Below are 16,845 nucleotides of genomic sequence, written 5' to 3' on the forward strand. Positions count from 1 at the left end.
GGGGGGGGGGGGGGGAGCGAGGATGTGTTGGGCAAGGCTGTAAGGAGTAAAGGAATTAAAAACAGATGGGAATTGGAACATGGAATGTCAGAAGCCTATTAAAAGCTGGGAAACTAGAAGAGGTTAAGATGCTAATGGAAAAGTCACAGCTGGACATATTAGGAATCTGTGAAACTAGATGGGGCGGTAACGGTGATTTTATGTCAAGGGATTTCAGGATCATTCACAGTGGTAGTGCTCGAACAGGAAGAATTGGCGTCGCTATAATTTTGAGAGGAAAAAGGAAGAACAACGTGTTGAACACATACCACATGCAACATGCTGTAGTACTTGGTGCACTATGGGCTGGACAGCCATCATGGTACCACAGGTTCCTCCTAATCTGCAGAGGAACGTCTTCTAGCATCCGTGAAAGACGGTCTGTCAGAAGGGTGCGTGCTCTGTCTATGAAAAACGGGCCTGTGAACTTATGGTTCACTATCTCACATCACACGTTTGCATTCCATGGACACTGACGTTCTACCTGATGAAGCCAAGAGGAATTGTCAACACCCAATAACGTAGGTTTCGGCGGTTTACCTGGCCATAATTGGTAAATGTGGCTTCATCACTAAACAAGATACACCTGGCGTATCCTTACTTAATTTCCAGGTACGGAAGTTAACACCATTCTCGTAATCGTTTCCACGCAGCTGTTGATGGACGGTTGAAATATATGTCGATGGAGAATGCGTGGGACACTTTCCTGACTCATGCCACTTCCTCGTGCGATTGCGCGGGAGCTAACGTGCGGATTTACTGCAACAGCAGCAAGAACATTAATTTCACCCTCTTCTGTCGTCACTTCCTTCTGTAAACGTTGTCTGAGAGTTACAGTGCCACTTTCACGTAAGTGGTAAAAGAGGCTGATAGATAATTGACGAAAATGTTGATGTCTATGGGATACCTTGCTGCATACACCGTACTGGAACGAACTGCAGTCTTCCTACACTCTCCATACACCATGTGCATGTCGGCTTTTTCTGCATTGCTAAATCCGGCCGTCCACTCAGGACCCGCTGCTTGGACTGGCACAAGCTAACTAAATAGCAAGTTGTAATGCACTCAAGATATACACAAGCACATTGCAAGCAAACACAACAACATGGTATGTAGCAACTACGCAGCTTGAAAGGCGCAAGGAAGTGTTGGTGTGGAAACCTTTCACAGTTCCATATCTTGTAAAAGACTCGCACTAGACTCCCGTAACAAACTGCACTGACATTCTAATTTACCCTACTTGTAGTTTGTTAATGTCAATAGAAATTAATCCATTTAAGAAACTGTAACTTTACACAAAAATACGCTTTTTAAAAATTCTTACAATGTATTGATTGGCAACAGTAAGGATCTCTGGCTACCAATCCATTTTATGAAAACCGCACATCAAATAGCACTTCCCATTTCCGCAGTATTTGCTGACAGGTTTTAAGTGACTCACCTTTTATTTCGTCCGGAGCCCGGGTGTTCGATAGGCAACGCTTCTCGGAAATTACAGAGCTTTGGAAATTACCTAGTTCTATGAACCCCCACCAGATTGAAGGGTGTTCCGCAGGACTGTATACCAATTAGGGTCCTTTCGGTGTATACTGTGCATGGGAGCTTAATTATATAGAATGCAAATAGTTTTTAATTTTTTAGTAGCTAACTGTCCGGTTACGGAGTCTCGTAAACGGTTGGCCCTGACTAGTTTTAGTACGCAATCTGACTGCATAGAAAACAACAAAGAATGAAAGAAAATTTCCGTTACACAATTAATTAATTAAGTCCCCAGCAACTATAAAACGTACGAAACCAAAGCACAAGTGTAACTGTTCTGTGTGTGGAAGTGTGATTCAACGTACACATCTGGCACGGTTCTTCTTCAATAAGACAAGAAATTTTAAATACCATTTATACTGAAGTAATTAAAAAAAATAGAAATACTATAATTGCGCAAGAAAACCAGAATTACACTCTAATACAAGAACACGAGCCAGATGCTTTGTTGACTGAACCTGTGACGACGCATTGTTTAAGACATAATGAAAAAAAAAGGAATTTCTTTTTACCTTCATATATATTGACGAAAAGCACTCTGATCATTACAATATCTCCATTCGAACAACATCTGCTGTCTAGCCCATCAAACAACTGCATACAACATGGCCACAAATAGCACAGCTATCAATATCCTCTCAGCAAGATCTGCACAAGCACTCACTACGACGACATCTCAACAACGACTTGACTCCTACTGCTTCTCAACAAGCACTGACTACTGCCACATCTCGAGAAGCACTGCCAGTGGAGGCGGCGGAATAAAACTCTTTGGCGCAATCTCTGGCGCTGTGGCTCAGTGTAGCCACCTTTCAACTGATGCATTAGCTTCACACTTAACAGTCATATACAACCGTTCGCTCGACGAAAGATCCGTACCCAAAGAATGGAAAGTTGCAAGTCACACCAATATTCCAGAAAGGTAGTAGGAGTAATGCACTAAATTACAGGCCCATATCTTTAACGTCGATATGCAGCAGGATTTTAGAACATATATTGTGTTCGAACATTATAAATTACCTCGAAGGAAACTGTCTATTGACACACAGTCAACATGGGTTTAGAAAACATCGTTCCTGTGAAACACAACTGACTCTTTATTCACATGTAGTGCTGAGTGCTATTGACAAGGGATTTCAGATCGATTCCTTAATCCTGGATTTCCGGAAGGCTTTTGACAATGTACCACACAAGCAGCTCGTAGTGAAATTGCGTGCTTATGGAATATCGTCTCAGTTACGTGACTGGATTTGCGATTTTCTGTCAGAGAGGTCACAGTTCGTAGTGACTGACGGAAAGTCGTCGAATAAAACAGAAGTGATTTGTGGCGTTCCCCAAGCTAATGTTATAGGCCCTTTGCTGTTCCTTATCTATACAAACGATTTGGGAGACAATATGAGCAGCCGTTTTCGGTTGTTTGCAGATGACACTGTCGTTTATCGACTAATAAAGTCATCAAAAGATCGAAACAAACTGAAAAACGATTTAGAAAAAATATCTGAATGGTGCGAAAAGTGGCAGTTGACCTTAAATAACGAAAAGTGTGAGGTCATCCACATGAGTGCTAAAAGAAACTCGTTAAACTTCGGTTACGCGATAAATCAATCTAATCTGAAAGCCGTAAATTCAACTAAATACCTAGGTATTACAATTACGAACAACTTAAATTGGAAGGAACACATAGAAAATGTTGTGGGGAAGGCTAACCAAAGACAGCGTTTTATTGGCAGGACACTTAGAAAATGTAACAGACCTACTAAGGAGACTGCCTACACTACGCTTGTCCGTCCTCTTTTAGAATACTGCTGCACGGTTTGGGATCCTTACCCGACAGGACTGACGGAGTACATCGAAAAAGTTCAAAGAAAGGCAGCACGTTTTGTATTATCGCGAAATATGGGAGAGAGAGTCACAGAAACGATACAGGATTTGGCCTGGAAATCATTAAAAGAAAGACGTTTTTCGTTGCGACGGAATCTTCTCACGAAATTCCAATCACCAACTTTCTCCTCCGAATGAGGAAATATTTTGTTGACACAGACCTACATAGGGAGGAACGATCACCACGATAAAATAAGGGAAATCAGAGCTCGTACGGAAAGATATAGGTGTTCACTCTTTCCGCTAGCTATACGAGATTGGAATAATAGAGAATTGTGAAGGTGGTTCGATCAACTCTCTGCCAGGCACTTAAATGTGATTTGCAGAGTTTCGATATAGACGTAGAAGTAGACGGTGATTCCCTGAGTTGCGAAGCAGCTTATCGCTGTAAACACAGCGGGACGGTAATCACCGCTGCCTTCCTTCCTTCGCTTCACCAGATCAACATTCACTCACAGCCTGCTGACCTCTGGCCGTGTTTTCGTGTACACGGAAACGAAGGCCAGAGGAAGAGTTTCCGGACTGGCGCCGCCGTGTCTGGCTGTGGACGCCGGGTAACGCATATATTGGGGCACCGGCGCGGACCCCGCTCACACGCGGTGACTGACTTCGCGCACGGAGATGTGGACGCAGCTGATGACGGGCGCGGCGTGGGCGGCGGTTTGGCTGGCGGGCGTGCTGTGGTGCTTGTGGGTGACGCGCGCTCGCACCTCGGCGCCGGGTCCAGCCACGCTGCCGTTGCTAGGCAACCTCATGCTCTTCCGCAAACTTCCTGTGCTCGTGCAACAGCTGAAGGACATGCACGCGCAGTACGGAGACGTCTTCAGGTGAGTTACTGGTCTCATTGTACCATGAGGTGACAAAATTCATGGGATACCTCCTAATATCTTGTCGGACCACCTTCGCCCGGTGTAGTGCACCAGCTCTACACGGCATGATCTCAACATGTCATCAAGTACCCGGGTCAATTCTAGTGTCCGATACCACCCGCCGGCTTTGACCAATGACGTAATGTGTGATGTTATTTTGTTTGTACCGCAGCTTGCTGTCGATGAACGTTAAATTATTTCTCTGGATTTCCTCGTTACGCGTGTTTATTTAAAATTCGACGTAGCTTCTTTTGTTTTCATCTCGTAATTTGTTTTCGGCATCTTTTGTTAATGAAAGTAGTCGTGATTTGTAAGGTCTTGATTTCTTCCGCTGTTAGTTAGGGACGAGTCAGTTACTTTTTACTGTAAAAATTCTGCTTCAGAAAATGAGTGACTGTAAATCAACTATAAAATTTTTGCAATCATTGGGTGTAATTGCTGAATTTTGCAAGTAGAGGTCTGTGGAAATTATATGGTTTTGACGAAGGTTGCGTCATCACGAACTTCCGAAGAATTCAAGTGGAGGTGCAGAAAAAGTAACATATGGAGATCCATACGCAAGGGGACCTGGTTCGAAAGATCGAGGCTGAATTTAGAAGTAATTGTCATGCTAACCTACTATTTTTGCTGTGAATATTCTTGCAAATCTGTCATGCACGACGCAGGGTTTCGTATGGCACTGTAGTCGACTGGTTCTCGTTGTGTGGAGAAGTCTGCGGGGAATTTATAAAGTATAGGGGGTCATTGGGGGGGGGGGGGGGCAGGGGCTATAGTTGAAGTAGATGAGTCACATTTTGGAGAGAGAAAGTACGAAAGGGGGCACCAGGTTGTTGGGCTTTGGGTTTTTGGAGTACTAGTTTCTGGAGGAGATTGTGCTGATGTTGTATTTAGGGTTGTGCCAAATCGAACAATGGAAGTCTTCACATCTTTAATAGAAGAATATGTTCAAGAAGGTTCTGTAGTCATGTCGGATGGGTTTGCTTCGTACAAGGGGTTGGGTGAAATGGGTTATTATCATTTGGTCGTGTATCACAACATTCAGTTTAAGGATTATAAGACGGGGACATGAAATAATACTATTCAGAGGTATTGTGGGGGCTGTAAAATCTGTTATCGGGCGAGGAAAGAGAAGGATTTCTGTGTTGCAAGGCGATTTAGATGAATACTGTTAGAGGAAGAGTATTCCTAAAAGTTATTGATTATTTCTTGCATTTATGAAAGCAGTCAGCAAAATGGAGAAACCTCGTTTTGTTAGTTAGGTGTTGGTGGGTCTGATACTTTTTTCTTGTTTTACGTTGCGTTTTTTTATGTTACTATATTGTGCCAGTGCTACCTTTTTGGTTTCTCTGGGGGGAGGGTTTGCTGTCGTTTTAATATTTTCTGATTAAAATGGTGTGCTGAGGGGTATTGCTGTGGGTTTGCCGGAGAGTTTATGTTATTGACTCGTGGTTTCATTTTTAATTTTGCGTCTGATTGAGGGCGGGTGGTAGGGAAGAACTGATTTGTGTGGTACCTCATTCGTGCCTGTCAGTTTGAGTTTCTTATCATTTTTTTCATTAGTTATTCTGGATTTTGTTTCTTTCGTTACAGTTTGAACTTCTAACATTATTATTTCTTTTTACGTTCTGGTGTATCGATTTTACTGAGTGTTATATGGAGCTACTGTAGCTGGTGTGACTTTCATGTAGTATAGTTATCGGTTGCAAGGTTTGGTCAATTTTACGTTTTATTCCTTTGCGTGTGCAGTAATGTGTCTAAAGATTTTCATTTTTTGAAAGTCTAGTCGTATTCTGTTGTTCACTAACAAGATCATTTTTAAGCACGTTTCTGATATGTTATCAGATTTTTGCGCAACAAACAAATATTGAAAGCGGTAACTATCAATGACCTCCTAGATAGTTTGGTTCTAGTTACCGATTCGAACTGTTAGACGGTCATTATTTAGATGGTTTTAGCAGTACGTGTGAAAAATATAATATATGCACTCGTAATTGCTCACATTTCTTTTTTATTTCACTCATCTTCAACTCGTTTAAATGAAATTCGAGCGTAAATAATAGTCACGTTAAATGTGTTATTTTACGGCATGCTACATTCGTTTGTTTAAGAGTACGATCCGTTCGATTCATAGATTGTCCATTGCAGCATCTTTGCCTTACATATGACGTCATTGTTCAAAGCCGACGGGTGGTATCGCACACTAGAATTTATCCAAGTCCCCTGCAGAAATATTGAGCCATGCTACCTCTACAACCGTCCACAATTGTGAAAGTGTTGTCGATGCAGGATTTTGTACACGAACTGACCTCACGATTACGTCAAATAAGTGTTCGATGGTATTCCCGTCGGGCGATTCAAACAAATAGTGAAGAATTGTGGCCTGTTGACACGGGGCGTTATCGTACACAAAAATTACATCGCCGTTCGGCTCATGAAGTCCATAAATGGCTGCAAATGACCTCCAAGTTTCCGAATATAATGCATTTCCAGTCAATGATCGGTTCAGTTGGACCAGAGTACACAGCCCATTTCATGCAAACGCAGTCCATACCATTATGAAGTCACCACCAGCTCGCACAGTGCTTATTGACAACTTACGAGGTGCATTCAAGTTCTAAGGCCTCCGATTTTTTTTCTAATTAACTACTCACCCGAAATTGATGAAGTTAGCGTTACTTCTCGACGTAATCGCCCTGCAGACGTACACATTTTTCGCAACGCTGACGCCATGATTCCATGGCAGCGGTGAAGGCTTCTTTAGGAGTCTGTTTTGACCACTGGAAAATCGCTGAGGCAATAGCAGCACGGCTGGTAAATGTGCGGCCACGGAGAGTGTCTTTCATTGTTGGAAAAAGCCAAAAGTCACTAGGAGCCAGGTCAGGTGAGTAGGGAGCATGAGGAATCACTTCAAAGTTGTTATCACGAAGAAACTGTTACATAACGTTAGCTCGATGTGCGGGTGCATTGTCTTGGTGAAACAGCACACGCGCAGCCCTTCTCGGACGTTTTTGTTGCAGTGCAGGAAGGAATTTGTTCTTCAAAACATTTTCGTAGGATGCACCTGTTACCGTAGTGCCCTTTGGAACGCAATGGGTAAGGATTACGCCCTGTCCCAGAATATGGACACCATCATTTTTTCAGCACTGGCGGTTACCCAAAATTTTTTTGGTGGCGGTGAATTTGTGTGCTTCTATTGAGCTGACTGGCGCTTTGTTTCTGGATTGTAAAATGGCATCCACGTCTCATCCATTGTCACAACCGACGAAAAGAAAGTCCCATCCATGCTGTCGTTGCGTGTCAACATTGCTTGGCAACATGCCACACGGGCAGCCATGTGGTCGTCCGTCAGCATTCGTGGCACCCACCTGGATGACACTTTTCACATTTTCAGGTCGTCATGCAGGATTATGTGCACAGAACCCACAGAAATGCCAACTCTGGAGGCGATCCGTTCAACAGTCATTCGGCGATCCCCCAAAACAACTCTCTCCACTTTCTCGATCATGTCATCAGACCGGATTGTGCGAGCCCGAGGTTGTTTCGGTTTGTTGTCACATGATGTTCTGCCTTCATAAAACTGTCGCACCCACGAATGCACTTTCGACACATCCATAACTCCATCACCACATGTCTCCTTCAACTGTCGATGAATTTAAATTGGTTTCACACCACGCAAATTCTGAAAACGAATGATTGCACGCTGTTCAAGTAAGGAAAACGTTGCCATTTTAAGTATTTAAAACAGTTCTCATTCTCGCCACTGGCGGTAAAATTCCATCTGCCGTACGGTGCTGCCATCTCTGGGATGTATTGACAATGAACGCGGCCTCATTTTAAAACAATGCACATGTTTCTATCTCTTTCCAGTCCGGAGAAAAAAAAATCGGAGGCCTTAGAACTTGAATGCACCTCGTAGGTCCATGGCTTCGTGGGGTCCGCTACAACTCGAACCCTACCATTAGTTCTCACCAAACAAAATCATCACTCATCTTACTAGGCCACGGTATTACAGTCGTCTAGGGTACAACCGATACGGTCACGAGCCCAGGAGAGCCGCTGCAGGCCATGTCGTGCTGTCAGCAAAGGCACTCGCATCGGTCGTCTGCCGCCGTAGCCCATTAACGCTAAATTCGCAGCAATGTCCTAACGGATACGTTCGTCGTACGTCCCACATTGATTTCTGCGTTTATTTCACGCAGTGTTGCTTCTCTGTTACCAGTGATAAATCTATGCAAACGCTGCTGCTCTCGGTCGCTAAGTGAAGGCTGTCGGCCTCTGAGTTGTCCGTGGTGAGAGGTAATACCAGAAATTTGGTTTTCTCCGCACACTCTTGACACTGTGTATCTCAGAATATTGAATTTCCAAATGATATCCGAAACGGAATGTGGCATGCGCCCAACTACCACTCCACATTCTGTAGATTTCCGTCGTACGGCAATAATCACGTCTGGAACCTTTTCACATGTATCACCTGAGTACAGACGGCAGCTCCTCTAATGAAATGCATTTTCATACTTGTGTACGCGACACTACCACCGTCTGTATATGTGCATATCGCTAACCATGACCTTTGTCACCTCAGCACACATTTCCTCATTTATTGGTGCCTCAGAATATATCCTATCAACCGATCTCTTCTGTTAGTCAAGCTCTTCCATAAATTTATTTCTTCTTCAGTTCGATTCAGTACCTCTTCATTAGTTATTCGATCACGCCATCTAAAAGCACACATTTGCTGTAGCAGCCGAATCGACGAGTAACGGTTGGAATCTATCAACTCAGACAAGTACATGGGTGTAATACTTTGTAGGGATATGAAATGGGATGATCACATAGGCTCAGTCGTAGTTAAGGCACGTAGCAGATTTCGTTTTATGGGTGAAATACGAGGAAAATACGATCAGTCTACAAAGATAGTTGCTTACTTATCATTTTGTTGTGACAAAATAGTAATAGACGGAAAGTCATCGAGCAAAACAGAAGTAATATCCGGCGTTCCCTAATGAAGTGTTGTAGGTCCTCTATTGTTCCTGATATATATTAACGACATAGGAGACAATCTGAGTAGCCGTCTTTGATTGTTTGCAGATGATGCTGTCATTTACCGTCTTGTAAAGTCATCAGATGATCAGAACGAATTACAAAATGATTTAAACAAGATATCTGTATGGTTCGAAAAGTGATAACTGACTCTAAATAATCAAAGTGTGAAGTCATCCCTATGAGTACTAAACTAAATCCGATAAGTTTCGGTTACACGATAAAAGACACAAATCTGAAGACTGTAAATTCAACTAAATACTTAGGGATTATAATTACGAATAACTTAAGTTGGAATGAAGCAACGAAAAAAGCATGCCATATTTAAAAGAACGCAACACACTCAAGATTGGCAATGTTTTAAAGTTTTACAGAAGTTCGAAATATGCCGCGAACTTCAATGCGAGACGCTTTTAATAATTTCCACAACGAAATTCTGTCTCGAAATGTGGCAGAAAACCCAAAGAGATTCTGGTCATACATAAAGCACACCAGTGGCAAGACGCAATCAATACATTCACTGCGCGATAACAACGGTGAAGTCACTGTTGGCTAAAATGGTTCAAATGGCTCTGAGCACTATGGGACTCAACTTCTGAGGTCATTAGTCCCCTAGAACTTAGAACTAGTTAAAGCTAACTAACCTAAGAACATCACACACATCCATGCCCGAGGCAGGATTCGAACCTGCGACCGTAGCGTTCTCGCGGTTCCAGACTGCAGCGCCTAGAACCGCACGGCCACTTCGGCCGGCCACTGATGACAGTGCCACTAAAGCAGACGTATTAAACACGGTTTTCGGAAACTCCTTCACCAAAGAAGACGAAATATTCCTGAATTCCAATTTAGAACAACTGCCAAGATGAGAAACATAGAAGTAGATATCCTCGGAGTAACGAAGCAGCTTAAATCACTTAATAAAGGCAAGGCCTCCGGTCCAATTTGTGTACCAGTCAGGTTCGTCTCAGAGTACGCTGATAAAATAGCTCAAAAAAAAAAAATGGTTCAAATGGCTCTGAGCATTATGGGACTCAACTGCTGTGGTCATAAGTCCCCTAGAACTTAGAACTACTTAAACCTAACTAACCTAAGGACAGCACACAACACCCAGCCATCATGCTCCATATTTAGCAGTTATATACAACCACTCGCTCACAGAAAGATCCGTACCCAAAGACTGGAAAATTGCACAAGTCACACCAATACCCAAAAAGGGAAGTAGGAGTAATCCGCTGAATTACAGGCCTATGTCACTAACGTCGATTTGCAGTAGGGTTTTGGAACATATACTGTATTCCAACATTATGAAGTACCTCGAAGAAAACGATTTATTGACACTTAGTCAGCACGGTTTCAGAAAATATCGTTCTTGTGAAACACAACTAGATATTTATGAAGTAATAAGTGCTATCGACAGGAGATGTCAAATGATTCCATATTCTTAGATTTCCAGAAGGCTTTCCTCACAAACGTCTTCCAACCAAACTGCGTGCCTACGGAGTATCGCCTCAGTTGTGCGACTGGCTTCGTGTTTTCCTGTCAGAAAGGTCACAGTTCGTAGTAATAGACGGAAAGTCATCGAGTAAAACAGAAGTAATATCCGGCGTTCCCCAAGGAAGTGTTATAGGCCCTCTATTGTTCCTGATCTGTATTAACGACATGGGAGACGATGTGAGTAGCAGTCTTTGATTGTTTGCAGATGATGCTGTCATTTACCGTCTTGTAAAGTCATCAGATGACCAGAACGAATTGCAAAATGATTTAGATAAGATACCTGTATGGCGCGAAAAGTGGCAATTGACAATGAATAAGGAAAAGTGTGAAGTTATGCACATGAGTACTAAAAGAAACCAGCTAAATTTCGATTACGCGATAAGTCATACAAATCTGAAGGCTGTAAAGTCAACTAAATACTTAGGAATAACAATACAAATTACCTAAATTGGAACGATCACATAGATAATATTGTGGATAGAGCAAACCAAAGACTGCGATTCATTGGCATAACACTTAGAAGGTGCAACAGGTCTACTAAAGAGACTGCTTACACCACGCTTGTATTCTGGAGTATTGCTGTGCGGTGTGGGATTCGCATCAGATGGGACTGGCGGATGACATCGAAAAAGTACAAAGAAGGGCAGCTCGTTTTGTATTATCGCGAAATAGGGGAGATAGTGTCAGTCATGATACGTGAATTGGAGTGCCAATCATTAAAACAAAGGCGTTTTTCGTTGCGACGGGATCTTCTCACGAAATTTCAATCACCAGTTTTCTCCTCCGATTGCGAAAACATTCTGTTTGCACCCACCTACATAGAGAGAAATGATCATCACGATAAAATAAGAGAAATCGGGCCTCGCACAGAAAAAATTTTAGTGCTCGTTTTTCCGCGTGCTGTTCGAGAGTGGAACGGTAGAGAGACAGCTTGAAGGTGGTTCGTTGAACCCTCTGCCAGGCACTTTATTGTGAACAGCAGAGTAATCACGTAGATGTAGATGTAGACAAGGCTCAGAAACGTGATGTGACTTACCAAATGAAAGTGTTGGCAGGTCGACAGACACACAAACAAACACAAACATACACACAGAATTCAAGCTTTCGCAACAAACTGTTGCCTCATCAGGAAAGAGGGAAGGAGAGCGAAAGACGAAAGGATGTGGGTTTTAAGGGAGAGGGCAAGGAGTCATTCCAATCCCGGGAGCGGAAAGACTTACCTTAGGGGGGAAAAAGGACGGGTATACACTCGCACACACACACATATATCCATCCACACATATACAAACATTATAATCTCATATATATATATATATATACCGGGTGATCAAAAAGTCAGTATGAATTTGAAAACTGAATAAATGACGGAATAATGTAGATAGAGGGGTACAAATTGACCCACATGCTTGGAATGACATGGGGTTTTATTAGAACCAAAAAACGATAAAAGTTCAAAAAAGTCCGCCAGATGGCGCTTCATCTGATCAGAATAGCAATAATTAGCATACCAAAGTAAGAAAAAGCAAAGATGATGTTCTTTACAGGAAATGCTGAATATGTCCGCCATCATTCCTCAACAATAGCTGTAGTCGAGGAATAATGTCGTGAAAAGCACTGTAAAGCATGTCCGGAGTTATGGTGAGGCATTGGCGTCGGATGTTGTCTTTCAGCATCCCTAGGGATGTCGGTCGATCACGATACACTTGCGACTTCAGGCAACCCCAAAGCCAATAATCGCACGGACTGAGGTCTGGGGACCTGGGTGGCCAAGCATGACGAAAGTGGCGGCTGAGCACACGATCATCACCAAACGACACGCGCAAGAGATCTTTCAAGCGTCTAGCAATATTGGGTGTTCTTTTTTGTTCTAATAAAACCCCATGTCATTCCAAACATGTGTGTCAATTTTTACCTCTCTATCTACATTATTCCGTGGTTTATTAAGTTTTCAAATTTATACTGACTTTTTGATCACCCGGTATATGAAGACGGTTTCCTTCGGACATGTCCGAAAGAACAGCCATTTGACCATCTTCTGTGCGGATGCACAAACGGTGCCCTAACTCATACGGAAATCGGCGGTAAAGCCGCGAGTAATGAGTATGAGTATGATGGGCAGGGGCACTGTGAATATAATGCGGGACAATAAGTTGCGAATGTGGGTCTCACAGGAAGCGTGCCAGAGATAAGTCCCTGCAGTCGCACTATCCTCTGTGTCCTCGGTGACTCAGATGGACAGAGCGTCTGCCGTGTAAGCAGGAGATCCCGGGTTCGAGTCCCGGTCGGTGCACACATTTTCACCTGTCCCCGCTGACTTGTATCAACGCCTGCATGCAGCTAAGGGCGCTCATTTCATTGTAATTTACGCAATTTGCTATTATCAGGTAGCACTCAACTGTGTGCAGCGACACCTCGGCGCCATGAGTTCTGTCTGCTCACAGTGGTACGCAAATAAATATTTAATAGAAATAAATAAGTCTCTCCAAGAAACTTATTTCTTCCAAAAAGTTTAAAAATCACTCGTGCGACCCACCTAGAACCGACTTTAAATGATAACTGTCAAAATATACTAAGACTCCTTACGTATCGGTCTCACAGGGATCTTGAGGGAGATTTGATTAATTACAGAGCGCACAGGGGCTTTTAAACAGTCATTTTCCCGCGCTCCATGCGTGAATGGAATGAGAAGCAGCCCTAACAGGTGCAATGGGAGGTATTCTACACAATGATTTGCGGAGTATGGATGCAGATGTAGATATAGATTTCAAAACCTTCTTTTCCTTTCTTGTCTGAACTGTATATCCTTCACATATCACTTCCATACGGAACTGTACTACAGGCAAATCTATATCTACATGATTATTCTGCAATTCACTCTTTAAGTTTTTGGCAGGGAAATCGTGGAACTACTCTCAGGCTGTTTCCCTATAGCCTCATCCTCAGTCATAGCGTGGAAAAAGTGAACACTTAAATCTTTCCCTACAAGCTCTGATCTCGCTTTTATCGTGGCGGTCTTTTCTCCCGGTGTAGGTGGAAGTCAACGAAATACTTTCTCACTCGCAAGATCTCACCGCAACTAGAGATGCCACTGTTTCTATTTGAAATTGTTTGATGTCCACCGCCAATAGATCAGAAGAGGACGGACCAGCGGAGTATTGGCAGTATCTTTAGTGAATCTGTAGCATATTCTAAGTGTTCTGTCAATAAAACGCAGTCTCTGGTTCGCTTTCCACAAAACGCTTTCTCCTGCTGGTTCAGTTTAAGTTGTTCGTAATTGTAATCCCTAGGTATTTAGTTAAATCAACAACTTCTCAATTTGAGTGATTTATCGTGTAAACGAAATTTAACGGTTTTTCAGTACTCACGGGGAGGACCTTACACTTTTTGTTTAAGCTCAACTGCCTCTTTTTGCACTATATAAATATCTTGTCTATATCACATTTTTGGCCGCGCGGCGTAGCCGTGCGGTCTAGGGCGTCTTTTCACGGTTCGCGCGGCTCCCCCCGTCGGAGGTTCGAGTCGTCCTTCGGGCATGGTTGTGTGTGTGTTGTCCTTAGTTTAAGTTGGATTAAGTAGTGCGTAAGCCTAGGGACCGACGACCTCGGCAGTTTGGTCCCATAGTCCTTACCACAAATTTCAATTTTTACATCGTTTTGCAATTAGTCTTGGTTTTCTGATGAGGGCTGTTCATATCTCCAAAGTCGTTGATGCTGTACAGATTGGGAACAGCAGAGAGCCTACAACGCTTCCTCGTGGAACCCCAGATATCACTTCCGTTTCACTCCATTACTCCCGGTCAGTTATTACGAACCGTGAAGTTTGACAGGAAATCACGAATCGAGTCGCGTAACTGCGATGGTATTCGATAGTAGCGCAACTTGTTTAGGCGCCGCTTGGGAGGAACGTTATCAAAAACATTCTGGAAATCTAGAACTAGAATTTGAGATCGCCTCTCAATATAACTGATTACTTCGTATGAATAAAGAGTCAGTTGTGTTTCACAAAAATACTTCCTGAGACCGTACTGGTCGACGGATTTCATAACGTTCGAACACAGTATCCGGACACCCCCCAAAAAATACTTTTTTCGTATTAGGTGCATTGTGCTGCCACCTACTGCCAGGTACTCCAGATCAGCGACCTCAGCAGTCATTACTCATCGTGAGAGAGCAGAATTTGACGCTCCGCGGAATTCAAGGACATCGAACGTGGTTAGGTGATCATACGTCTGTAAGCGAGATTTCCACAGTCCTAAACATCCCTAGGTCCACTGTTTCCGATGTGGTAGTGAAGTGGAAACGTGAAGGGACACGTACAGAACAAAAGCGTACAGGCCGACCTCGTCTGTTGACTGACAGAGACCGCCGACAGTTGAAGAGGATCGTAATGTATAATAGACAGACATCTATCCAGACCATCATACAGTAACTTAAATATTTTCAACATTTCGCGGCCCTGTCAGCAACTGTATAAATATTAATTTTAATTTTAATAAGGAACAGCCTCAGTTGCACCGTTTACCTAGAATTTACCTTGGTTTCAGTCGGGATAACCCAACCTTCTTCAGAATAAAAGTAACTACCGTTTGTCCATAGTGGACATCGTCAAGCTAAAACTACAAATCCATAAATTATCGTCAGACTGTAAAAACTCATCTGAAACTGCCTCGGTCCCACTTCGCGACCGCGATGCGGCAACCACAAGTTCCAGTACTTAGTAAAGAGCTCTAAATTTCTGTAAACACATCTTCAGAAAATACCTCCAAGCACATAAATGTATAATTGATGTTAACAAAATTTTCAGAATCGAGTTTCTTGCTATTCCGTCTGCATTTTGTGTCCTCTACTTCGGCTATAGTCATTTTATTGCTCAAAACACTCATCTACTACTTTTAGTGTCTCATTTCTTAATCTGATCCCTCAGCATCTCCTTATTTGACTTGATTACATTCCGTTAACCTCCTTTTACTTTTCTTGATGTTCGACTTATCATCATCTCAAGACGCTAAGCATCCTATTCGACTGATCTTTCAAGTCCTTTGACGTCTGACTTAATTTATAATGCAGTCAGGTAACCTCAAAGTTTTTGTTTTAAACCCGTACTCCCAACAGATTCTTATTATTAACAATGATTTGTAATATGATCTTGGAATACATACATAGTAAAAAAAATATTTCGCCCATTAAGCACTGTTTGTCAAGGACTGTCATAATTATTTCTTCATGAAGGATAACATCATAAGGACTTCAACTGATAATTAACAATTTTGTATTCATAACACACAATTTCTGCATTAATCACTTATTTATTCCACCACTACGCATTTCGAAGGTTCATACCATCTTCAGGGGAAGAATTGTGTAGTTACATTATTGGATTAGTGCAGAGACTAGAAGCCTTTCTCACAGTATCAGGCAAGGTACAAAACAGACTATATCTCGTTCTTCGCTGGTGATAATTTTTATTTCAGAAGCAGTACTGCTAAATCAATCAACACGAATTCTGCAAGAACAAAACGATGATCCATACTGATATTCGTTGTATGCTCTCTTTTCTGCACATGAAGTGTTACACTCTAACATTACGCAGGGATGTTACACATATTATATGACGCCACATTTACATTAAGTACAAAGAACCATCTTCGTTATCCAAGAAATCATTTAAGAAAAGCCGGCCGGGGTGGCCGTGCGGTTCTAGGCCCTACAGTCTGGAACCACGTGACCGCTACCGTCGCAGGTTCGAATACTGCCTCGGGCATGGATGTGTGTGATGTCTTTAGGTTAGTTAGGTTTAAGTAGTTCTAAGTTCTAGGGTACTGATGACCTCAGATCTTAAGTCCGATAGTGCTCAGAGCCATTTGAACCATTTAAGAAATATAGATACATGGCATGTAAGTAAAATTAAGTTGGCGCATAACTTCGAAGCGTTTTTGTTTTTCATGTTGGTATTCCGGTTGCTGTGGTTTTATTTAAGATTTTCA

The 16,845-nt window shown here is 42.6% G+C and overlaps 1 protein-coding gene across 1 annotated transcript in view; it reads left to right on the top strand.

Annotated features, from left to right (window-relative positions):
- Positions 1 to 4,212: 4,212 nt before the first annotated feature.
- The window catches only part of LOC124606571 (cytochrome P450 4g15-like), a 79,705-nt gene continuing 67,072 nt past the window's right edge, over positions 4,213 to 16,845 (top strand). The window contains exon 1 of the mRNA XM_047138556.1: positions 4,213 to 4,286. Coding sequence (XP_046994512.1) covers positions 4,213 to 4,286 — 74 coding nt within the window. The remainder of the gene's footprint in view (positions 4,287 to 16,845) is intronic.

This window comes from Schistocerca americana, chromosome 3 (genome assembly GCF_021461395.2).
Source record: "Schistocerca americana isolate TAMUIC-IGC-003095 chromosome 3, iqSchAmer2.1, whole genome shotgun sequence".
NCBI lineage: Eukaryota > Metazoa > Arthropoda > Insecta > Orthoptera > Acrididae > Schistocerca > Schistocerca americana.